General features: G+C 37.0%; 1 protein-coding gene across 3 annotated transcripts in view; it reads right to left on the bottom strand.

Moving 5' to 3' along the window:
- LOC135220736 (dynein axonemal assembly factor 11-like) overlaps positions 1–26,937 on the bottom strand; it is a 44,755-nt gene that overhangs the window by 11,840 nt on the left and 5,978 nt on the right. The window contains exons 2-11 of one of the 3 annotated variants that reach the window (XM_064258175.1): positions 26,301–26,332; positions 21,587–21,754; positions 20,817–20,991; positions 15,535–15,713; positions 14,991–15,078; positions 14,511–14,619; positions 14,240–14,364; positions 13,416–13,581; positions 11,117–11,235; positions 9,463–9,686 (exon numbers count right to left, since the gene is read on the bottom strand). In XM_064258175.1, the coding sequence (XP_064114245.1) occupies positions 9,491–9,686; positions 11,117–11,235; positions 13,416–13,581; positions 14,240–14,364; positions 14,511–14,619; positions 14,991–15,078; positions 15,535–15,713; positions 20,817–20,991; positions 21,587–21,754; positions 26,301–26,310 (1,335 nt within the window). In that variant the 5' untranslated portion in view covers positions 26,311–26,332 and the 3' untranslated portion in view covers positions 9,463–9,490. Of the gene's footprint in view, positions 1–9,462; positions 9,687–11,116; positions 11,236–13,415; positions 13,582–14,239; positions 14,365–14,510; positions 14,620–14,990; positions 15,079–15,534; positions 15,714–20,816; positions 20,992–21,586; positions 21,755–22,567; positions 23,041–26,300; positions 26,333–26,937 lie in introns of those variants that run through there. The other 2 variants (XM_064258174.1, XM_064258176.1) reach the window with 2 other exon arrangements.

Genomic DNA, 26,937 nt, shown 5'->3' on the forward strand with positions numbered 1-26,937 from the left:
CACTTGCTATGTGGTTTATGGTTTCACTTTTCGTATTGCACTTCCTACATATGGGAGAGATGTTATTTCCGTATCGTACTTTGAACATATCTGGTTCTTAGGGCCTGATCTTTGGTGCCGCTGTTATCATTCCTTCAGTTTCCTTCTTTAGCTCTCCCCTCTGTAGCCATTGCCAATTGTCATCGCTGGCTAGTTCTTTAGTCTGTCTCATGTATTGTCCGTGCATTGGTTTGTTGTGCCAGTCCTCTGTTCTTTCTGTCTTTCTCCTGTCTGTGTATATTTCTGGGTCTTCGTCTGCTTTTATTAGTCCTTCTTCCCATGCACTCTTTAGCCACTCGTCTTCACTGGTTTTCAGATATTGCCCCAGTGCTCTGTTTTCGATGTTGACGCAGTCCTCTATACTTAGTAGTCCTCTCCCTCCTTCCTTTCGTGTTATGTATAGTCTGTCCGTATTTGCTCTTGGGTGTAGTGCTTTGTGTATTGTCATATGTTTCCTGGTTTTCTGATCTATGCTGCGGAGTTCTGCCTTCGTCCATTCCACTATTCCTGCGCTGTATCTGATTACTGGCACTGCCCATGTGTTTATGGCTTTTATCATATTTCCGGCGTTGAGTTTTGACTTGAGTATCGCCTTGAGTCTCTGCATATATTCTTTCCTGATCGTGTCCTTCATCTCTTGGTGTTTTATATCTCCTCCTTCCATTATTCCCAGGTATTTGTATCCTGTCTCATCTATGTGTTTGATGTTGCTCCCATCTGGTAGCTTTATCCCTTCAGTTCTCGTTACTTTGCCTTTTTTGTATGTTGACTAAGGCGCATTTTTCTATTCCAAACTCCATCCTGATGTCCCCAGATACAATCCTTACAGTCTGGATTAGGGTATCTATTTCCTTGATGCTCTTACCATACAGCTTGATGTCGTCCATGAACATCAGATGGTTGATTCTGTTGCCTCTTTTCTTGAGTTGGTACCCGGCATCCATCTTCTGTAGTACTTTTGTCATGGGAATCATGGCTACTACGAAGAGTAGTGGGGACAGTGAGTCGCCCTGGAAGATCCCTCTCCTGATATTAACCTCTGCTAGTCTTATTCCAGAGCTTGTAAGTATTGTATTCCAGTTGCGCATTGTATTTTGAGGCAAGCTGATGGTATTTTCCTCTGCCCCATATATTTTCAGGCATTCTATTAGCCATGTGTGTGGTATCACGTCGAAGGCTTTCTTATAGTCTATCCATGCCATGCTTAGGTTGGTTTTCCTTCTCCTACTGTTCTTCATTACCATTTTGTCTATCAGGAGCTGGTCTTTTGTGCCCCTACACTTCCTTCTGCAGCCTTTCTTATTATTATTATTATTATTATTATTATTATTATTATTATTATTATTATTATTATTATTATTATGGTTAATGGTAAAGTTTTATACATCAAGTAGCTTGGCTTGTTTTTCTTTCTTTTTTGTCACACGAAGATAAGTGGAGTTTAACTGTATTAGTTATAAGAAATAAATAAATTTTCTTTCTTTATCTCAGGAGTATACGTATTCATTTTCCAAACGTTATAAGTGTGAAAGAAATGTAATCAAATTCTGTACAGAAATTAATTTATGGCCAAAAAAAAAAAATCCGTGGATAATGTACAATTTAGAAATTAAAATAGAATAGAAAATGAAAACTTCAACAACACACACACACGCACAAACACACACACACTCACGTGTATTAATTTTGACTCTCTTAATTATATTTTGTTTACATACCAAGTGGTTTTTATTTCATTGCCAAACCATTAGGTACATATAATATATAATTTGGATTTACAAGTCTGGTCAGAGGATCATAATTTTTATTGAAAAAATATTTGAGCACTTGTGACTTATTGATAGGCTTAAATATTTTAAAACAATCTTTTAAAACAACCTTAATCTTTCCATATGGCTTAAAAGCAGAATGAGTATTATAATTTGTGCATGCCCAGTGGTACCCCATATTCAGCTGTGCCCCCCCCCCCCCCCCCCCCAACCGCCGTTACAATACATAGTTCTTTATTATTGTTTCGTCTAATTTTAAACCAGTCAATACCTCACTTTCAGTTTATACTTTCCTTTGAGTAACCACAAAATTAACGTGACTACTGTGAATATTGACGAGAGAGAGAAGAGAGAGAGAGAGAGAGAGAGAGATAGAGAGAGAGAGAGAGAGTAGAGAGAGAGAGAGAGAGACGCCTGATGGAACAATCTGGAGTAGATTTACTGCATCCACGATCACGACTTTCTTCTTTTCTGTTCTTTCAGGAAATCTGTGCAGAATGACTACGAGCCTATATACCTTACTACGCCTTACTACGGACGGTTTTGAACAAACAGTCAGTGCCCTACTTCATTACCCAGACTCAGAATGTAAGTTCTAAAAGATATACGTGTATATATATATATATATATATATATATAAATATATTATATATATATATATATATATATACCTACATTTATTTATTTATTTATCATCATCATCATCAAAGGTCTCAGACATGGTGTTTCTATGCCATTCTATACCCGCAAATTTTCTTAGCTCGTCAATCCATCGTCTTCTGTTCCTTCCCCATTCTGTTATTCTTTTCATCCATATATTATCTGACATTATCATTATGTGTCTTGCACATGCCCATTTTTTTTTCTTACTTGTTGGTAGAATATCCTCTACTTTAGTTTGCTCTCGTAACCATGTTGCTCTTTTTCTGTCTCTTAGTGTTATTCCTTCATTATTCTTTCCATAGCTCTTTGAGTTGTAACTAGCTTGTGTTCATAAACGCATATATAACTGGTTATGGTAGATTCTTGGATGACCCCTATGCCTACGAGACGTTAGTTTGGCGGCCGCTGATTGGCTGGGAGCTGCCCACCTCCCGGTACCAGCCAATCAGCGGCCACCAAACAAACGTCTCGTAAGAATAAGGCTCATCCGAGAATCTACCTTAAGTGAATCAGTTATAGTCTTCGATATCATTCATGACTTATATAGGTGTTGGCACCTAGACCGTGGGTGTTGGAATCTATAAATTCGTTTCGCTCTTTTCATCCCGTGGAACGCGCCAATAAGTTCATAGAGTTCATCAATTTTCCACCTCCGTATAAGTTAGTGGTTGGCTACAATAATACAGGATGGTTTTAAGTTTCAAAATTCCCTTCACTGGTCAAGAAAAGGACAATGAACGGGCCATGAACAGTTATCGCCAAGGAATCTTGCCTCTTTTTAGTTTTTATTAACTAATATAGATAAAAAAAAGCTCGATTATAAAGAAAAAACATAAGCCACGCTAAGATACGATTTGCACGATACTAATCGGCCATTTGCCGTTGAAAGCTTCAGGATAAATAACCTCCCCCCACAACCATCGCTCTCTCTCTCTCTCTCTCTCTCTCTCTCTCTCTCTCTCTCTCTCTCTGTATAAATATATGCATATAAACACATAGGCTTCACACCCACCCACATATATTATATATATATATATATATATATATATATATATATATATATATATATATATATATATACATATATATATATATATATATATATATATATATATATATATATATATATATCCTGTTCATTAGTTCCCAAACGAATCTGGCATAATACGGAGAGAGAGAGAGAGAGAGAGAGAGAGAGAGAGAGAGAGAGAGAGAGAGAGAGAGAGAGAGAGAGTTATTTTATTTTCTTCTTTTGCCTGTGTTTCCCTATCTAGGCACGTGTACATGGCGTCTCTTATATACATGGCTCTGCTCAGCTCATCGTTTAACTGTCGAACATTCAGCCAAATTCCATATCTTCATTTGCTCACAGAGAGACATATTATTATGAAAGCTCCGGAAACACACGCACACACACGATCCTCACATCAATTCTCTATTTATTCGTTTGCTGAAGAGACCGAGAGACGTCACAGAACTTTTTCCTTCCCCAGGTTCCGCAGTTCGTGACGAAGAAAGCAACACTGCCCCAGTACATCACCCACACGGTTATTAACACTCTTCCGAAGTACGTGACGGTCACCGAGAAGTCCTACGTTACCGTCTACGCAACGAGGACGCGGAAGACGTACGAGACTGTGTGTCCTAAAGGATACGACCACAAAGGAGGACACGGCGGAGGATACGGTCATGGCGGGGGAGGAGGGGGAGGAGGCTACGGCCATTAAAAATGAAGGAAAAACAGTTTGAGTAACTGACAAGTAATAAAATGTTCCCTCGTGATTGCACACATTTGTTGCATAATTTTGCTAACAGTCTATAACTTTTGTTCGGAGAATAACTAGCCGAAAGTAATCAATAAGTTCAGTGCACAAGCATACGCAAGCGCGTGAACACATGCGTGGGCACACACACACACACTCACAAAAGTATACAACAGTGTATCTTTCAAACTGTCAAGAATAAGATAATCATCATGTATTTGTTTCCCAGTTTATAAAGTTTTGTTCGTTGTTATTAGATCGATAGGAAGTTAGTTATTTGAATGCTGGTCATTCCATATAAATCTTAAGTTTGTGTACTTTCTAGTCTTAGGTGTAGCGGAATCTTGTACGGTTAATAAAAAAGAACTTAAATCCTATTTCAATAGTGTCCTACTTTCTGGAGAGCGGATGAACCAGACTAGACACGTTTAAAGAATAGCTTTTGTTATGTGTATTCTCTATTTCGTCTGTTACCTTAGTCAGGCGAAAAGTAATATGTAAGAATAAATGGTTCAAGTAATATGTAAGAATAAATGGTTCTGTCTGCTTCATTCTGTCCCTTCTCTTCTGCACTACTATTTCGCGGCATCTCTTCACCCGTCTCTTTACGGGGAGACAGTTTCTGTCTTATTTGAATTAAACTGTACACGTAACAAGAAATGCTTATGATCACCTCTTTTTTCACTTAAGTATTTGTGTAAAATACTAAACCTCAAATAACAACACATAAGAGCGCACCATACTACGTTGTATTGTTTAAGTCTCATAAAGTCATTCGAATCTCGAGTGTCGAGCTGTTGATACATGTGCTGTTGAGGTTTACTTTGATTTGTAGTGTTTTTCTGCCACCCAACAAAGATTTCTTGTCTTTGCTTCTTTTACAATTATAGTTTTAATAATGATATATTTTTCGTAATAACAAATATTTGAATCTTAACTTTTAAAATCTTCGCTGCAGGAAACAGTCAAATTCACATCTCTGTCTATCCTATCGGTTTGCTTCTTGGACTTGAAAATAAGGTTCGATAGTAAAAGCGATATAAGAGGAATGATCTCGTATGCCGATAGTAAAAGGAATATTTGTATAAGAAAGATAATTGAGAGAGGCTGTATTTGACAGGAATAATCAAGCAAAGATGAATAAATGAGTGATATTTAAACACAAGTTTTTCTATCAACGTCGCTGTATCGGAAGTTCCCCTTTAAGCGCTGTCATACATTTAAACTTCAAAGTTTACTCGTAATGTACCTTCAGGTAAATTACGAATAGGACAATGACTTCCGGGTGCTTGAAGATCAAAGAGCTGATGACAGGTTCCAACAATGGAATATTGATAATCAAGTTTTTTCTTACATTTTTCTACTGGATATTTAATGCTTTTGCAGAAGTGGGAATGGAATTTTATGCATGAAGTACGATCTGGAAAGAGCGTTGCCTGGTTAAAGCTGACAGTCAAATTCGCAGACGGTAAAAGGATGCAGAAAAACAAACAAATAGATAAATACGATTCTTACTTTCACCAGTCACTGAAATATCAAAATCTCTCGGTTGCAAATCTCTTTTCCCTAGCTTATTTGTGATGGCACAAGTAACAATTAACATCATGTTAATCAGGCCTCGGAGAGTAGCGTAGCTTGAAATGAGAGGAAATCGATATGGTCCTTCGCGTATAGATTTTGCAACACAGCGAGATGAAAGTTCTGTTGAGAAACAACCTTTAAACTATCGACTGCCAGAGCCATCGGTCGGAAGCTCGTACGAAAAAATAAGAAATCTCTGTTGGGAAACTATTAAATAATTTTGTTAATGGAACTGGTGACGGTTTTTCTTTTTCTTTTTTTTTAAAGCTGGTTCGAATGCAGTTATGAAAACAAGTGGAACACGGCATTCTACCAACATCAAGTGCCTCGTTATAACGAGAAAAATGTCACTAGGAAAATGCAGGGGAGAGAGAGAAAGAGAGAGAGAGAGTGCGGAGTCACTCGTAACGCCAGTATCATTCTGCACAATAAACGCGGAGGTTAAGTTCGTGTATATTGTTGAGACTTACAAAAGGAACAGGCGCTCAATTTGGGCGGTCGATGTACTGGTTTTGTCTGAAGAACGCGAGTGATGTGACAAGAGCTTTCGAGATAGCTTCGAGTGATAAAAGGGTCGGGCTGTAACTGTTGCTGCGCCCAAGGTCTGTAGACCTTGGCTGTAGACCTTGGCTACGACAGTCCTCGAAGAAGAAGAATGGTGTAAGTAAATGTTTTTCAGTGGAACATTAGAAGATGAATCTTTTCATAAATAAAGCATAAAAAGCAATTAAGGATTTCGAGGATTTGATTGTAATGTAACTCATCTACCTTGCATGACTGCTTCCGCAATACAATTCCATTAATTTCAGCATTTATTGAATTTAGATATATTCCTCTAACGAAAGTTACTATTTTATTCCATAGAACTCGAAACTGGGTCAAGAGAAATTTTAAAACTTGCTTATGAAAAGTATTGCTTTTGATCTTGATTTCTCTTACGAACAATGAAACAAAAACCAAAGAATAGAAATTTCTCTATCTCTGACGGCGGAGGTAAATAATAGAATATATATATATATATAAATATATATATATATATATCATATATATATATATATAATATTTATATATAAGTTATAATATATATTATATATATTAATATATAAATAATAGAATATATATATATATATATATATATATATATATACTAATATATAATATCTTATATATATATATATATATTTTTTGTTTTTTTTTTTTTTTTTTTTTTTTTTTGATTGTAGCTGAGACAGGCAAAGCTGTCTAAAACAATTCCGGTCTCTTAATGAACTTTCCTCCTAGGATATTTTTCTGGAGCTGACGATGAAAATCTGCAGCCGGTATCATTGAACCTTCCATTTAGCTTTTGATCGGCCTGTGCCTACGAGCTTTTCCCAATCACGATTATCTTTAATGATATCGACTGTGGACATTTACCACGAAAAACTGCTTTGGAAAAGCAGGTTAAACTATTCAGTCAATGATGACAAAAATCTGAGACTTCCACACTAGAAATGAAGGCATGAAATTTCATCCAGCTAGTTGACCTTTGGTGTTGTGACTCCAAATGGCATCTGGAGATTAGTGCCAACTTGCGAGTACAACAGAAACGTGTGAAAGCGCCGTTTATAGCATCCCGTTTCTCCCAGAAATGAAAACAGAAATAAGCTGAAGGCTGTTGATATGAATTAAGACGAAAACTCGTCCACTAAAAGCAGCTGCATCCTTTTTGAACCAATTTGTGCATAACTGATATATAGCTTGTCCTCTCCACTGCTCCACTTTGGCGGGAAGAGGAAAAGAAGACTACCACAAGTGCAATGAAGAGAGATCGCTCTGAGGTGGCACAATCAATGTTGATGGAGCCTCGAGAACCAGGACGACTCTCTCTCTCTCTCTCTCTCTCTCTACTCTCTCTTCTCTCTCTCTCGTCAATCTTCTCTCTCTCTCTCTCTCTCTCTCTCTCTCTCTCTCCATTTCCTTTAGTCGGCTCACGATGCAAAGGAAGCAGCAACGACAAAATTATTTGCTATTGTTAAGACTAGTTTCCAGAGGGCGTAATTACCACATTCAAACACGTAAGGTCCAGCGATATGCGAATCAGTGTACACATTTTCGGTCCGCGACCTTCAAGTCCAAGGTTCAGTAGAGGTCCGTCCCTTTTTCGTATCTTTTCGAGACTAAAATGATTGTATCGGTTTACCCTTTATATTCTATATCTTCTCTTTATTTTTAGTATCTATGCTTCTCTTTGAGAAAGCGTATTGATAAAACGCTTCTATCTGTACCGAAGGAGGTCTTAAAAAATTGTACTCTGTGTGTGTTCACAATCATGTAGCTCCCTGTGCTGTTCATGAATACATGAGAGAACACTAAAATAGAGAGCATTCTGGGCCCAACAATCGACATTTAATGCCCAGGAGCTTTGTAAAAGTTAGGAAGCTTCGCTTTTACTAAGCAAACTGTGATTAATCTAACAATTCTAGTTGGCCAGACGGGCAAGTGCTTCTGTATTTGATTTTATTAAATCGGATATTTATTTTTCCACTGATCTTCTGTTAAACTAAAGTACAAAAATACACCCGGACATCTGCTGTTTTCACGTTATCAAGAGAGACAAAATTTTTTTAATTTTCTAGTTTTGGAAAATGGTGAGAAAGTGAGGCTACCACACACACACACACACCTCACACACATATATATATATTATATATATATATATATATATATATATATATATATATAATATACATATATATATATATTATATATATATATATTATATATATATATATTATATAATATTGTGTGTGCTGGCATGCGCATGCGACAAAAAGAAGGAAAACAAAATAAAGATTCGTCACTTCCCGCAATAAAAAAATGTGTAATAGATATGCATATCACGTCCACCAGCATAATTTGCCACACAGCTGCCGACAGCATTGAGCAAAATGCTCCCTCACGCACAGAAAAAGTTATGCTTTGTGATAAAAACTTCGCAATCATTCATATTACATCAAGAATTCCTATAGTGATAACAGGATCCATATCTCACACGTACCAGACGTAAGACTTAGTATTTTCATTAGAATTTATTTGAAATTGAGATTGAGGAAATTAGATCAACAGGATCAACATATCTGTTCTTATTCATAAAGAAAGGTGTTCCCTTTCTCTTAAAAGCTCTCAACTTTTTTTTATATTGCAATTACGGGCAACTTAAGCGGTACTTTCACTTCAATGCTTTCATTCATTTATCCCAACAGTGTTTTCTTATTTTCGTATTGTCTTCAGGTCTTATTTCTTGTGGTAATTTATTTGATTTTTTAACAAAATCTAAGAACGCTTTGTTTACACCTCTTCTTATTCTCCTTGATATTATTTGATGTATGTTTTCGTGATGATGTCAGTTTGTATTCGACCACACACACGAATATTAGGAAAATATGCATAATTGGTTTTAGGTTGAAATATTATAGAATATTTCTTATATGAAATGGAAGCATTATATTGCAGGGAAGCTAGGGAAGAATCTCACCTCGACCAAGTAATAAAATCATAAAACGAAAATATAAATACAGTCAACGCGAATTAAGGGAAGTAAACGTAGAGACAAAATATGCCGGTGAAGCCTGAGGCTAAGGAAGCAAAATAGAAAGCAAACTTACTTGATAACGACCGTCAGAGCAACTCATTTCATTCGAGAGGAGGCACATTTTCGTCGTCCACGAAACCCGGTGAATTGGGTCGTTCGAGAGTTTCGTTGTCGTTTCTCGTGAAGTGGCTGAATGGCCCCGTTGCTCGATTTTGTTCTTCTTTCTCAGAGTCACGGACGATGTTTGTGTAATCCGTGGAACGTGGGATGTCGCCGATTTCTAGGTAGTTTGATTCTCTGAAAGGATAATGTGATTTTGATTTTCTCAAACTATAGTAAATAAAATGGGAGACACACACACACACACACACACACACACACACACCACACACACACACACACACACATATATCTATATATTATAATAATATTATATATATATATATATATATATATATATTATATATATGTGTGTGTGTGTGTATGTGCGTGCGTGTGTGTGTGTATTCTTGCAGATACATATACAACCATTTCTTACAAACGTACATTATAAATAAGCACTCTCTTGCACAAAATACTTGCCAGTTTTTGCGCAATAGCCAGCTCGCCCTTTTTATGTTCATTTTTATTATTCTGCAGCTCAGGACAAAAGAGCAACTTCAACAACCCTGCTTCATCTGCCATTTAAGTCGGCTTTTGTGGCCTCAATTTAACGTTCCCGTTCAAGGGGATCTGCTTTTGTCGAGTACTTGACACATACACCAGAAGGTGATGCATTACTCGGTCTGGTATTTATAACAGTACTAAGTTATAATTATTAACAACAATAAAAGGGCTCTCCATCCGAGTTACCTAAGGTCATTGGCAAAAACTTAAATCTTTTCCGTAGTTTTTGTAGACAACACAAATTTATTCTTTTTGTTGCGGGGGGCTGGGGAGGATCATTACTCCAGTGGTATGGGCAACATTAAAGACCAATTTAGAAGCGCCATTTTACAAACTGTCGAGGTTTTTCATGGTCACTATGTCTAGACAGGTCAAAAGGTTCATCTCAATCGTTACTTCAAGCTTTCAGTTCAAAAGTCTTTCAGTTCCAATTCTTCTTCTTCTTCTTCTTCTTCTTCGTCTTCTTCTAAAGAAGTTAGTTTGCAACGATAACATCACTTCAGATCTGCTTTGACCTTATGATTTTATCCTTGGATGGGACAGATTAGAGCCAGTTAGCTGACTTAGCGGGTGGGTTAAATTTAGGTACCTTTATGAGGCACACGACAAATCCATTATTTATTTTGGGGGTTGGAAAAAGTAAAATCATGATGCAGAACACGAATATACACAAACACGAAAATATTCATCTCTATTCGCTGACACTAGATTTTTCACGTTGCAGAGTAAGAGGTACTTCATCGACTTTTCGTAGCACGTGGAGGCTACTCACCTCTCACGTTCCCTTTCGTACCAGTTTAGGATCTTTCTTCGGAGGAAGAAAGTCTCTGACGCTCCAACCATTTCGTCCGTCCCGAAACTTTTCGCTGGTTTCGACTTCAAACTTTGAACTCTTCTTTATCGTTCACATCAAGGTCTTTCGATGTTGTTGAGGCCACCAGTTTAAAAGCATTGCTTTACTTCTCATTTTATTGCAAAATATTACCAGCTGTCCGAGAGGAGAACATCCGATGCGAAAGGAACAAATCAGTAACAGGTAACTGAGGGAGAGCTCAACTCACCTTTCACTCAGGCTTTCATTTGCATCCTTTGGTGCTGAAGTTGCTTTCTCTTTCGTCTCAGCTTTTTCGAGATATATCATTTGCCCAGGTTTGCCGTATGACGTTTTGGAAGCCTGCAACTAGAATCACATGAATTTGAAAATAAGAAAAATACTGTTTTGTTTGCGAACATTATATCCACACCAAGATTACCCAACAGTGAATAAAATATGAATTCGTGGGCCCATCCAAAACCTTTATCTTTTGTAGTGATTAACTGACACCCATTTTCTCCAAAACGTTATATAATTTTAAGCTGGACACCTCTTGATTTTTTATTGAGATATTCCGCTAGCAAGCAAAAAATATTTCAAGAAGAAGGAAAAGCCTTTTTAGATGTGAATGTTGCATGTAATCACTACCTGCCTTCACGCTATGGCACTTCAATTATGAGCGTGAAAACTTTCTAGTTGAATTTCAGAGTGCCAAGAATATCGTGGGCTAAATACTCATATGTAATTCATTTCACACATTTCCGCCACTGTCAATACCTTTGCGAGATCTCGAAGGGTGCCTGACAGTGGAATAGCTAAGCTGTTTTCATAACTTATATCCATTAGTATAAGTGGCAATAACGACAGCTTTTCATGCTGATGACAACTGGCTTGATGAAAACACAAATGAACAGAGCCGTCAGCTGTGGAGGCAATGATGTGATGCCCAGAGATGAATACACTCGCGTCCTGGATTCTCTGACGATCAATGCAGAGACCATCCGGACAGACAACCTAAAGGTCTTTTATGTGCTAAACCTCTCCCCTCCCAGGTACCAGCCCACCCACCCCTCATCCACAAAAATAGGTCGGATGGAAGGATGAGACTTTGCCATGGAAGAAGCAATAAGCGTACAACTAAAGTACATGACTAGAAAATAGTAGCATGAAGAGAATTCCCAAGCTCTGCAGTAGAGGGAAAAAATAGTCTCTAAAGTGTGTTAACCTTAGAGGATTACTAGATTCTGCAGAGTAAGTTGGCCTGACGATTTCTGAGAGGACAGTGAACGTAATAGTACCTGTAGAAGAGAGAGAGAGAGAGAGAGAGAAGAGAGAGAGAGAGAGAGAGAGAGAGAGAGACCTTGCAGTGAGAGGAGAAGCGAGAGATGAGGAGAGCATAGGATCACTGAGCGTAAAGATTGCCTTCAATTCAGTTCTATTGGGGGAAGGAGACAAAAGAAAACGCTCTTGAAAAATAAAAGTAAAATATCAAACTTGGACATAAAAAATTATAATAAATGAGATGACGAAGAGAAGAATTTAGAGCATGTAAACAATGTAGTCAATTTTGCTGGAAGCAGAGTTAACAATAAAAAGATCGTGTTTCCTAGAACAGGCTAAAAATATACTGATCAAAGAAACAGCTACACCCAAGTAGTCATCAAACATCCGCGAAGAATTGGATGAAAGAAGTGGGGGCGCTGAATTGAACCAGGTTACGAGATCCCAGTTCATATCAAATCTAAAGGTGAGAAAATGCCGACTTGGATATGGTGATCGAACTCTCAGTCTGAATCGATCCTTGGTTCATGGCTGACCCTTTTCCAAGAGTTTCATAAGAGGGTCCTTTTTTTAGAAACCCGCTCACCATCTTTACAAATTTATACCACATACACACAAATAAACACGCACTCATACACACACGCTCGCGTAACACACACATTATATATATATATATATATATACTATATATATTATATATATCTATATATATATATATATATATATATATATATATATGTATGTGGTGTGTGTGTGTGTGTGGTGTATGTATATGTATGTATGCATATATATGTGTGTGTGTGTGTGTGTGTGATGTATGTATATATATATATATATATATATATATATATATATATATATATATATATATATATATATAATATATATATATTCCATCCTTTCTTGTCTATTTTTGGAGGCGTTCTATAATATCTCGTTTGCTTTATCACGCGGACTCCTTTGCCCATGTCAATTTTTTTAATTTTTGGTTGTTCATCGTCAAAGTGGTTTTAATTTCTTCAAACTTTTACGTCTTTTTAATTCTGTTTCATTAAAATACTTTATTCCTCACTTAGACAGACATTGTAATTTAAAATTGTCATTACATGGCTGAGTGCAAACGTGCTGACGTATTCAAACTCATTTTACTCTAAGGTTTCTCAGTCTTTCATGTTCCTACCTTTGTGATACTCATTTTGTTGCATATACATTTATTTATTTATAATAACTGTGATGAAAATATGAACTAAATATTTCATACTGACCTTAGGCATCGTGACAACAAGATGACCTGTCACGCTTGACCTTTTAGCCACTGCTTGACCTGGCTTGACCTCTTCTAGGAGAACTAACTGTAATATTTTTCCTTTGACGGTGACTCTCACATACCAAGGTTCCACTTCACAGGTGACCAGTGATGGGTCCAGGTACCTAGAAAAAATAAAGTTCAGATAGATGAAAGTGAATTGCGAGCTGAGCAAGAGCAAGAGCCCGTGCTGGCATAAGGCCAGCTGAATTTACAGTAGCATGAAAGGGAATGGCAATATGCAAGGTAGACGTAGTAGTACCTAAGATTACATCGGGACGCGAAGGTTCTTGGTGTGAGTCGGTCATTAAAGTTTCAATACTCATGAAAATCTATTTTCGTATCATGATTTTATGGCGGCATGAAATGTAGCAATTACTCTCCTCATGATAAAGTCCTTCTAAAAATCAGGCAACAAGTTGAACGTACTTTAAATTCTTAGGTGGAAAAATCTGCGATAGCTTTCCTATCAATTCTGAGGCTCACGTTTAGTCCTATAGTATTCAACTGAGATTGCCTGACTGAATAACTGATAGACATGAATCACATCTTGAAAACAAAGAAAGTTATGTAGTATTAATTAAAAGATTGAAAAGTGAAGCAGAAAGAACAAAAAATTTATAAATATCATTAAATATATATATATATATATATATATATATATATATATATATATATATATATATATATATAAATCTAGAAGTCAATAAAGAAATTGCCATGAGAGGAACTCATTCACGAAAGAAGACTGCATGAAACAGTTGAAAAGAAACCGTAACTTACTTATAGGTCCGAACATCTAAAACGAAGCAATTGTTTTCCTCGTCTTCTTTGATGCTGAAATCCAGCTTTGCGGCGTTCACATTCAGAGGTCTCCCATCGGATGTGAAGAGCTTTACGGGGCGAGCCTTCAGAAAACATAAACAAACATATAAATACTTTGTAATAAACAAGAAGTAAGGCCAAGACAGTAAAGAATAAATTTCGCTATATATTTCAACTTTCCAGGCTGTGACAAAAGATCAGAGGGATCCAAAGAATGAGGCAAGTGTACCTTTTTCTTTGGACTGGATTCCGATTCCTGCCTTTTCCTTCTTTCTTGGAGTTCTCTGTGGAGCACGATGCGAGCCTCAGGTGTGTGCTCGCTGCTGCTGTTCCACCATCTGGGAGAAGAACATTGCATGTGGCTGAAGAACAAATGCTGACATGATTCACTTTCGGATTCTTATTTCGAGAGAAGAATATAGAAACTTTACCTTACCATCTCATCTTTTGAACCCATAATAGATCTTGTAATAAAATTTCAACTGAATAGAAAGTCACTGTAACAAATCAGTTGCTTTACTTTATCTTATATTCTGACCAAGGCAGATAGACTGAAAATTTGCGGATATACGTGATTAATGTCCATTAAAGCTGAGCATCAACAATGGTACATGTGTGTGTGTGTGTGTTTTTTTTTTTTTAAGGAACCCTGCAAAGTCGCTAAGCAAAGCGCCGGAAATAACACCAAAAACAGGAGAATCGGACTCACTCCTCGTCAGTCATCTCTGCTGCGTTCGTATGCTTAGTTTTCATCTGAGCCTCGCGCTGGTAGTTTTCTTTCTCTCTCGCTCTCTTTTCTGTAAATTTTGAAACGAATCTAAAGTTTTCCGTTGATATTCTTGCTTTTAACGTATTAACATGTATATAGTGCACATGGAAAGGAAAGTTGTTTACGAACATGTAAGCTATACATTTTGCATGAGGCAGCGTCTATAGTTCAGATGTTGTTCAACTATGCTGAAAACAACCTTGCATAACTTGAAGTGAGTCACAAATCAGCCTTTTTAGCTGTTATCCATGTTTAAAGCTTCATAAAGACGAGTTTCGTATACCTATGTCAAAGTTAATCTTTTCAGGCATTAAGGAGATCCACATGTTCTTGATATACTCGTATACTACATTCCTTCCAAATTTATATATGGTAAAAAAATTATGGTGGAGCACCTTCACCAGAGAGAGAGAGAGAGAGAGAGAGAGAGAGAGAGAGAGAGAGAGAGAGAGAGATGGTGTAAGCATATTGAAATTACGCTTACCAATGGCAATCTGCTGATCTATCCTTGCTGTCGAATCCGCCTGAGTGAGCTCTTGCAAAGCCCTGAGTCTCTCCGATCTTGTAATTGCTGTACCGTCAAGTTCCTCCAGCCCAGGCAATACACATATGACCCAGGAACGATACCCACGATAGGTAGTGCAAGGATTACCTGTTAGATACCTGTCGAGTAAGAATAGTCATCATCTCCTATGGCACTGAACAGAGACCCCTTTAAAAAATGTCAGGGAAATTAAAACACTCATCCCATTTCCAGTTTTAAGTGAATATTGATTGACATCTTTAAATTTTGTCTAGATAATGATTCATTTATCCCATTAAGATTTTAAGCTAATAGACCAGTGGCAGGAGGGGAGAATCACCACCGGAGGAGGGACAAAATTTGCTTATAATTTTCTAGACCATTTTTTCGGTAGATTACGAATCTGAAAGGTGATCAGCAAGGTTCGGGGGCGTTTCTGAAATATTATGGGTCAAAGGTCAACATGAGTGAAAATTACCCAATTTTAGACAACTCAGGGAAAATCACCAAAGGGAGAAGGACAATTTGTTTATATACTTTTCTAAACCAGCTTTTTGTGTAGATTATGAATCTGAAAGGTGAATAGAAAGTTTTGCAGACACTTGTGAGATATTAAAGGTCAAAGGTCAACATACGCAACATCTGACCAATTATAAGATTTTATTACATAATTAATTTTGAAACAAACTTCAATGCTTTTATGACTCTCTTATGCCCATATGTATCCACAAATAACAAATGCAGGTATAAGCATTTTGATGACTAACATAAATTCAAAGATCAGTGGTCAAAGAATAACAATTGGTACTACACTTAACATTACAGTTGAGTGAAGGAAGTGTTGTCACAGCGGCTATTACATTTGCACTTTTCGCTGATGAACTAATGCATGAACTGTATTAATTAAATTTTGGTGCCTAAGGGTAGAATTCCATTTGTTAATCTGATATGAAATTTAAAAAATTAAGAAATATTCAAATTTTAGTTGCAATGAATTAAACTTTCATTTGCCGTTATGAAAAGACTGCCTTCCCCCAATTTTACCACATATTTACAATTTTGGCCATCCTTCTCAAATTAGTCATGGAACACAGGTAAATACATCCGTTAAATATAGGGAGAAGGGTAGCACTACATTCATTACCTGCTCTGCTGTTAATCACAATTACTATCACTATCTTCATTGTGACCTGATAATTCTTCATCACTGTCTTCACCAGATTTATTGCAAAGAACTTCTACAACATCACGAGGATATGGCATATCAACCCAGTGGATCGATAAATCATCATTCCACCCTTGATTTACTGGAGTATCGAAAGACTGCAGGATTTTGTGTGCCAGGCGCCACATCCTAGCTTCGTAGTTCTTTCGAGCTGCATTGTAAAGCCAGTGCCAATTTACATGGTGGTAACGCAGACAGATCAGCTATAGCTACCTTGCCGTCATGAAAGCGACTCCAGAAAAGAGGAGCTCTGGCTTCATTAACTCGTTTGCATGCATCTCGTTTGATTGTAGACTGCACAAGTAGCTCTCTGAAGTTCATCTAAAATTATGTTGGAGATATGTTTCTCGTTACCCAGTTCTGCAAATACTACAGTTTTATTCCCTTTCCGGAAAAAAAAGAAGATACAGTTATTCCCGGAGAAGGCATGGATGCCAAGCAATGCCCTTTTTCTTAATATCATTGAGCTGACACTGACTTAGATCAAGGACTCGCCTACTCTTCCCACTCCCATTGTCTATGATAAAATTTAGATTTTCACACTCATTGACTAGCAAAAATCTGGGAATGTCTACATCACTCGAACTTGAACGCACTACAGACTGTGGGACCACCAGAGTTTTCCTTTAGAGGATGCTGGGTGAGATAACAAATTTCTGTAGCATCCTCAATATGGTCACTTGCAAGGGATGGAATGTCTTCTGAACACTGTGACGTTTTCTTTATGAAGACCTTCCCCCTTGCATAGTGCACAACACGATCTGCAAGGAGAGCTGCCTCTTCTCGAAGAACCTGTTCAATCAGCTCCAGCATTCTATCTTTGTTCTCTCCAATGCACATTAAACTGTCTAAATGGAGCTGGAATTCTAATATCTGGCATGCGTAGAATGCACTTATCTAACTGCCCTCTTCTAGTTCTTTCACTTTGTTTTTTATGGAATCTACAGTGTATGGTATGTTCAACAATGAGCGTAAATATGCCACAAGGTCAATAATGTATACTGCATTCCCTGGGATTTCATTGGCAGTATTTGTCGAGTCCAGTGATGTGAGAACAACTTCCACAATTTGACTTTAGGTGTTGCTCGACGAATGTCATCTGGTGTTGCTAGAGATAGAGGCACAGGTATACTAAAGGGTAGGTTAATGCTTTATCAAAATTAATAGACATGTTCTCTTCACTCGACTTGGCTGCCAGTATACCACAGATATCTCTTTGTACTGCTAAGTTTTTTATCTGTCCTCTTGCAAACTGCAGTGTTGTCCTTTTCATGTTATCTTGAAAACTTCTCTAATGTGCTCTTGATATTGGATAAAAAAAAATGAAAAATAACAGTTTCACCATCCTTTTCCATGTCAAGTCGGGTATTGAATGCAGAATAGAGTTCGCTTCCTTATTTGTGGGTTGATAAAAGTGGCTGTTCTACATCGCTATGATTTGCCTGAAACAATGTTAATTAAACAGCTTACTAGGGTCTATATCAAGTGAGAATGGATTGATGGAGTAGGACCTGATAACTTCCATCGTCCTTATAATACGGTCCTCGGAATTATGCATTTCTTTTGTTCTTAGGCATTTCCTTGGTTTTGATTGTGCCACTGAGGTTGCTGAGATCTAATAGAGAGGAAACCATAGCAGACGTAAATGGACGGTTCGGTACCCATTTCCTGTATGATGTTTCCTGATGACTGAAGTTCTTACCCCCACCAGGTGTTTTCGAGTTCTTCACGAAAGTCTGCTTTCCAGACCCATCAAGTGACTGCCTGATTCTAGTACTGTTTGTACAGACAGACATGCCCTTCTGAAGTTCGTCCCTGGCACCTGGATGTGTGTCATCAAGTGTCATTAGCTGGCGACAATAGAAGGATCCTTATCTAGCGTAGTTTTGTTTGCTCATAGCAAAGCGAACAAATGGCTCTTTACCTGTCCAACATTTCAGTCGAAGGTCATAGTCACTCATGTTTATGGCCAAATGAGGAGTGTGTTGACGATTAACAGCTTTAATGTACGTTCCCCACTATTGTGGGGTCTTACCGTAGTCTCCTTGAAGAACCTGGGACATTGTCTTTTGGTACTGTTGCTCAACACTTTGGTTGAGATGATGGGTCTTCATTAAGTTGAATAACCCAACTAACTAAGCGGAGTACAGGCTGCACTGTTGAACTGTAATGTTGTCGTAAAAGTTTCCACATAAATACCTCAGTACGGCTTGTTACATTCTGATACCCCTCAAAGACTGCGTTGATAACTGAGAATCTGGGAGAGCTTCTGTGTGGATTGATCTTTTTCTGGGGAAGCACAGTTGCAGATTTTTCTACAGCCCGTTGCTGTGATGGTTGAATTTCATGTGTTAGCTGTGGCACTCGTTCTTAGTCTCTTTCTTGGAACGCTATTCCATGAGTAGTGTGAATGCTATCCACATATATTATTCTCTTCATGCAGTCAAAAGTGTCCCACCAAAAGTATGTAGGAACAGTGTCACTTGCAGATCGAGTCAGAGGTGAGCTACATCTCATACCTCTCATTTGTTGTGCTAGTGTAGCCTGGACCGTTTCAATAAGACGAACTTGATCATAACTGATGGAATGCCCTAATCTTGCCAGTATAGAGACTACATTTTCTTTCCTGTCATGTTTTGGAGCTCTATCTCTGGTTGAATATGTTTTTGTGTCAGAAACTTTCCATTGGAATAGCCATAAATCAAATCATGTGAAGATGTGTTGATTGTGACTGTATCAGCTTCATTAGAAAGTTAATCAGATCAGATGGTTTGCGGTTTAGATTTCCTAATGAATCACTTGTTGGAGGCCATGGTAGATCTCTAGCACTTTCAATTATTGGTTTCAATGTAAATTATGAATGAATTCTTGTTTCCACCAAGTATATTATACATTTGGCCAAATATTGCGTATATTGACCTTTGACCTTTAATATCTCACAAGTGTCTGCAAAACTAATCACCTTTCAGATTCACAATCTACGCAAATTACTGGTTTAGAAAAGTATGTAAACAATTTGCCCTTCTTCCATTGGTGATTTCCCTTCAGTTTTCTAAAACTGAGTAATTTTTACGTATGTTGACCTTTGACCCTTAATATTTCAGAAACGCCCCCAAACCTGGCTAATCACCTTTCAGTTTCGTATTATACACAAAAAACTGGTCTAGAAAAATATTAGCAAATTCTGTCCCTCTTCCTGTGGTGATTCCCGCCTCCTACCAACGGTCCATAAGTAATAACAGAGAGACCATTAAAGTTTATGTTAAATGTTACACATTTACTTCCGATGCGCTAAATGCATCTTACTGATTTCATAATGTTCAATTCGGAGATCACTTATGCATAAAATGTCACCTCAGGACTCGGTTCTAAAATTTATCATCTTTCTTTCAACAATTGCGTAGAAAAACTATTACTATTAATAATGAATCAAGAATTCTGATAAAAAAAGAAATTGGTTTTTATAGTTAAACGTATGCCAGGGCCAAAAAGTATTCAATTATACACAAAGAACTTGACGCGCTGACCTGTAAAAGAGGATTTCGCTGTGTATGGATAACCTCTTATTAAGTTATCAGGCAACCTATCTTCGTCAACAACGAATTTTTTTCTATTACAACATAATGAATTATTTTAATTTCTATCTTAACTTCATTCGTATAGTGAATAACAAGGATAGTTGTAAACTGGCAACTGCAAGCAACACAATACGAAATTAAACATAATGAACGAACTATTAAGATAAGACTTCGGGTTCCAATGAATAATTACGGTTCATGCTGTTATAAATTCAATGACAAAAATAAATAAAACTTAAGCTCCTCAGCTGACAAAAGCACTAATCTATTTTAATAATACAATAATTTCCCCCCACCCCAAAAGAAAAAAAAAAAATATCGTATCTTTACAGAGATTCATAAGCGAAGCTTTTCAAAGATCTCTAATGCCTAACACAAATAACGCGAAGAAGAATCTACGACTGAACGGCAAGCACCGTCAGCCCACCGCACAAACGTACAATTCTCTCAGGTTGGGAAGATCTTGCAAAGTCGTCAGGGAAGTGAGGTAAGTGATGAAATTGGCTGTGAAATCGAGCCTCGTCAGGGACTCGCATTTCTCCAAACCTTTGATTTCCTCTAGGTTGTTTAGGGCGAGGTTCAAGTATTCGAGTTCCCTCAGGCGATGCACGTTCTCTGTATAGAGAAGGAAAGTGTTAGTGCAAGATTTAACAACCACATAACGCTGAATTTATGAGTATTTAGAGGACGTACTACATATGAAACATTAGTGTGAACATACTTGGCCTATGGACGAAAAGTCAGTTAATCATATAAGAAAGTGACAAGTCTGTGTTACAGGAGTGACCCCTTATCTATTACGTGACTTCCTCTCATCAGTTCTTTCCGAGGATTTGGTTTGTTCGTCACTCGGTATTGAGTAATATCTGTGATTAATATAAGATGAAGTATTATATGACCATTAATCATTGATAGGAATCATCATCAACAAAGAAAAGCATATTGATATTTAAAAAAGTTCAAATTAACGTATTAAAAATGAATGCCTATATGCTTTATTCATAAAAAAATAACAAAAGAACGTACTGAATCTTTCATCTATGACAGTTGCACACAATTCAGATGTTTTAAGAGTAATCCTCCAGCCATCGAATTAAAAAAGGAAATAATGAAAAGGCAAATAATAATACTTCAAAGAAGAAACACGACAAAACATCAGGGATCCACAACATTTTGTAACGAAGCAACACATCTTTTGACCAATACTTGCCTATCTTCGAAATGAGATTTCCCTGCAGCAGTAAGATGCGGAGGCGGGGGCACCATCTGTGAAGATGTTCGATTTTCTCTATGTCCCTTTGATGGAGAGAGATCTCTTCTAGAGTGGACAGTTCTCCCTCGTTGTGTTCAGCACATTTCCTCACCAAGTCCAAGGTTACTAAGGATGAAAGAGGGCGAGAGAGAAGGGAAGAGTCACAGGCTCCGATAAGCTGTTAATTTATATTCAATTCTTTCATACACAAGTGCACTGATTTTAGGTCCTACAACTTAAGGTATACAAAGTGACGTATAGATATTCTCTATATAAACTGGATTCAGTGCAGTGATTACTAATAGGTATCTTCTCCGACATATATAAACGAAGGCTACGATATGTATTTACCTCATGCACCTTCTCTGAATCATATTTATGAACACACACACGTGCGCATGTAAGCCAACAAACATTACTAGTTCAAACTAGCCTGTCATCTGGTGTTCCTCGTCAATATCTGCTTTTTTGTTGTACGGTGTTGTTCGATCATTACGTATTGAATACCACTTAATAATCGATCATCCGTCTTTCCTGGACCAGAATTACGAAGTTACTGTATTCTTCTTTTTGACGTAAGAGAATCATAATTTTATAGTAAATAACTCGATAAATTAGTATTCGGAAATTCCCCCCTCCTAGCGAACGTCTGTTGTTAAACAAAAGAAAAAAAATCTATAAACATGACCAGTCTCAAGATGCTAGAGATTTACTGGGTAAAGTCATAAAAACAAACAGATATATATGAGAATGTCATGAAGTTGCAATAGACCTACTGACATTCCTATTGATTAGGTCAACTCTCAAAACCTTGTTTAGCAAATTAATAAGTTATTAACTTTATGATATTGGGTGCTCTAGTTAACTCTCTTAAGATGTCCACAGATGCATCTAAGTTTTTTTTTTCTTTAAATCTTTTCAGAAGTATCAGGTACTTACTTAGTTTTCGCTTTTTCTTCACCATGAATGTTACGTTTTTTATTATTAGCTTTCTTTGTCGTGTCGGCACAAAAGATGGCAAGCTCCTTCACTACTACGAAATAACTTCAGTGAAGAATTATCTTCACATTATTTGCTCTCATCGAACCCGAAATTCATTCTTGATAATCCACGAGATAGGCCCTGGCCATTCTATGCAACACAATAGCTTTTTAATCCGAAATGTCTTCGATATGCATCGTGTCTTTTATATCCGTCATCCGCACGAACAAACACACAAAGAGGCTACGAATTCCTTATCAGGGGCCATAAAACGAACGCCAGATGGGAATGTAGATATTTCGATAAAAGTCGCAGCTTAACCCTAACTTTTTTTTAATCTCTTGTATTATTTACAATTATTATAATTTCAGAGTTTTTCTTGTTTTTTTTCTATCTTACAGTCAATAAATTCCACCGGACACGATCATGTTAATCTTTTTCGGCATCTGGTCCATAATAATCAATGTTTTTTTTTATTCTGGCTGATGAAATGTCGTCGATAGCCTTTTAAAACTATATTATTATTATTATTATTATTATTATTATTATTATTATTATTATTATTATTATTATTATTCCAAAGGCAAATTACATAAGACCAGACTGGGAAGAATTGTGCAGCTAAACTCTTAAGAAAGCTATGCGTACTTGGATACCGACATTTTCTTTCAATAGAAGGGCAATTCAATTGGCTGGCTTTACAAAAGATACGGTACGTAGTCTGTAATTAAACTTGTTATTTCTATCGATGTATTTTTTTTTCACTAATGTGGAATTTTAACGACTCGTAAAGTTAAGTTATTGACAAATGTATTCGATTATTGGATACCTTAGTAGCTATCTCAAGGTCTTTTTGGATGATGGCAGTATTTTTAGGACGAGTGATTTACAACCCATGAAGAATTATGGAGAGAGAGAGAGAGAGAGAGAGAGAGAGAGAGAGAGAGAGAGAGAGAGAGAGAGAGAGAGAGAGAGAGAGAGAGAGAGAGAGAGAGAGAGAGAGAGAACCTTTGATGGAAGAGCAGAAATGCAAAGAAGGAGAATGAAAAGTGCGGGTTGGGGAGCGAAGCAACCTCTGCTTTGTGACCGAACGCCCTTCCTACGTACTCCTCCTACCAAAGCAAACTTTGCTTGAGGGGAAATCGAACTGTATTCAATGAACTGTCCCCACCATGGTCCCAGCCCCACCCCGAACTTCCTTAGCCATTCCTCCTAGCCCGTTCATCTACTGCCCAATACTCGCAATGAGTGATTTATCTAATGCTTCCACCACCAGGTATGGAAGCCAAGGAAACTGGCAGTGTGTCAAAGACATTTTATTAGAAATCCAACGACAAGTTTGACGAAAAAGAAATTTCTGGCAACTAGCCAGGAGATTATAATCTTAGATTGTCCGAATGAAGCTCATTGCTACAATATTACATGATTGTAACTGCAGTGTTTAGTCAAGGTTTGGCCAAACATTACTTATTCCCTTTGCTCCCGCGCCTCACGAGAAAATCGACTTACCCAAATATCAACTCGGAGGGCTAATTGTTATCAGCCTGTATACGTAAAAGTACTCGACTATTCTATGCATAGAACAAAAGAATTCTCTTGAGAGGCGAATTAGTGAAAAGAAGAGAACTTCATTGGTGTTTTCTTCGGAAATCTTGAGATAAAGATAACTTAATAAAGCAGTCACTCATGGGTCATATTGAAACCCAAAATATGATGCCGACAATTTGACGTCAAATCTTGTGATAAACATTATCCCAGTCAAAAAGGAGGTGGTTCAAAAGAGGAAGAATGAAGAGGAAATTCCATTATATTAGAACAACTTCAATGACTACAATGCTGATAAGAAGATAATGTTCTCCTTGCATGAACAACATAACTCAGTCGTGCCTGATTCGTAGTAAAGTCTGATAGTACAGTGTCTCATTGAGTGAGTAACAGACGACGTATGACCAAGCTTACGAGAATGCTTTATTTCCAAAAAATTTAATTGGAGACGGAAACAAATTTATCGCACCTTTCACTTTTGGGTAACTACAGCCTTGTTTTCCTCAAAGCGCGAGACTGGAACACACAAAGAGGCTACGAATTCCTTATCAGTTCAAGCGAAGATGCACTGCATTATACTACCATTCAATTTGTATTTCAATATTTTACTTATCTCTTTATTTATTTATTAATTTGTTCATTTATATGTTGTTTTTTTCTGATAACTGATCTCCTCTCTGTATTTCCCATGACCTTCTGTTACTTTTTTGGAAGCTTGAATATCATGTTAATGGCCCATGTGGGCTGGCTCCTTACGAATAGGGTTCATCATCTGAATAATAATGATAATAATAATGATACCAATAAACTTGGTATCATTGCACAGAATATAATAAATAATATTCTTATATTGGTAGTACGACCACAAATTAAATCAAAATTTACAACAGGACCCTAACTATAGGTGCATCTGATGTCTGGGCCAGTCCCTTACGACGCTCCTAATTGGCTGTTGATAAACCAGTCACGGGGCCGGAAACTCAGCCTCTCTCAAGAGTTCACACAGGCAGGATCTATGTTCCACCTCTCCTGAGGGCTACATCTTTCAAAAGTATCCCTCGGGAGAGGTGGAACATACATCCTCCCCGTAAGAACTCTCTCGAGAGACTGAGAGTTTCCAGCCCTGTCATTGCCTTATCAACAGCCAATCAGGAGCGTCGTAAGGAACTGGCCTAGACATCAAATGCACGGCTGATGTGAATCTACTATATAGTATACAGCAACGAAATAGAAAAAACGATAACTTGTAAATGAAGAATGGGGCTTAAATACAACAATTTTTAGTAACCCAGACATACTGATATAATTTTAGAGTTTCATTATAACAAAATAAATTGTAGATAAATCACGTAGATATTGCTATAATACTCCGTCTTGACAAATCTTTGTAATCAATGCATCGGGATATATTTGCAAAGTTTTACCAAAATTCTCTGCATTTTCTGTTCAGGAAAGCAGCAAATTTTGACAGATATGTTGCATTTTCTCAAATATTTCATTTTCGAATATCAGCTCATAGCAAGATAAGATTATGGACGTTGTTAAAGCTTATCTCTTTATGACACGTCACGCGATATTAATTAATTAAGACATGATAATTTTTTTCATTCTCGCTAGAAAATTAAAGAAAGGGCTGAATATCTTGGGAGGTTTCCTTCCATTCACTCTGATAAGACAGCCAAGCAAGCCGAAAAGTAACACCGAATTGTGAATATTCAGAATTCGGGGCTGTAGTGCGCATCTGAATGAATGTAACTGAATTACAAATCTTACCCAATGATTGCTAGAGAAATTCATTAGTGAAACTAAAAAAAAAAAAATCTATCTCCAGGAATGACTCTACTGAAAAGCAGAGCAATGCCATACCGTTTTCTTCAACTGACTGCAGAAGCAATTAGCACTGGATTCATCCTTGCTTCACTTTACTTGAGATAGATTCGGGTATCTTAGCCATTCTTATTTTTAATATAATAATTAACATAAGCTTGTGTTTGTTTTGTACTGACGTTCGATCACAATGAATCCTAATATGCAAGCATAGCATGCATTCTAATCCCTTAAGGCTATGTAGGTCTGATAAAGATACGTCTAAAGCACTTGCTCAGCTGTAGAATAAAAATAACAAATCAACAGCAGTAAAACTTACTCTTTCCCATTCTTCCTCGAATCCTTTTTCGTCTGTTGATATCCAGTCATGTGGAAAATAAAAACAAATTAGAGGGTAAATGTAGTTAAATGTTCAAAAAACCAAGAACTTTACAAACAACCTTACTCTCCCATAAACGAGATAGCAAACAGAGTGAGTGTAACGCCATCTTGACCCGTACCCATATATATATATATATATATATATATATATATATATATATATATATATATATATATATATATATATATAATAGATTGTGTTATTCGTTTGGAGTTACCCTCAGTCGATTTTTTTTTTTTAAGCTAACAGAACCAATTTATTAAGCATCAGCATTTCATGTTTTTAAATAGTATACTACGTATAATTTCAAGGCCAGTAAATTCATAATTGACAGCAATTTATCAATATATATATATAATTTCTTCTTAATCTTACAGTTAGTGAAAACAGCCAAGCAAATTTCAAAGCACACATGCTTCAATAAAAAAAAAACTTATACAGGTAAGCAAGGGTATAGATACTTTTGTCGGGACAAATTAAAGTAGATTAGAGTGAAAGAGATCGAAATTAATGAAGATTTGAGAATTAAATTCAGCAGGCACTTAGGATAAACAGAAGTGGTATCGTTTTAGAC

The sequence above is a fragment of the Macrobrachium nipponense genome, chromosome 2 (genome assembly GCF_015104395.2).
Source record: "Macrobrachium nipponense isolate FS-2020 chromosome 2, ASM1510439v2, whole genome shotgun sequence".
Classification (NCBI taxonomy): Eukaryota; Metazoa; Arthropoda; class Malacostraca; order Decapoda; family Palaemonidae; genus Macrobrachium; species Macrobrachium nipponense.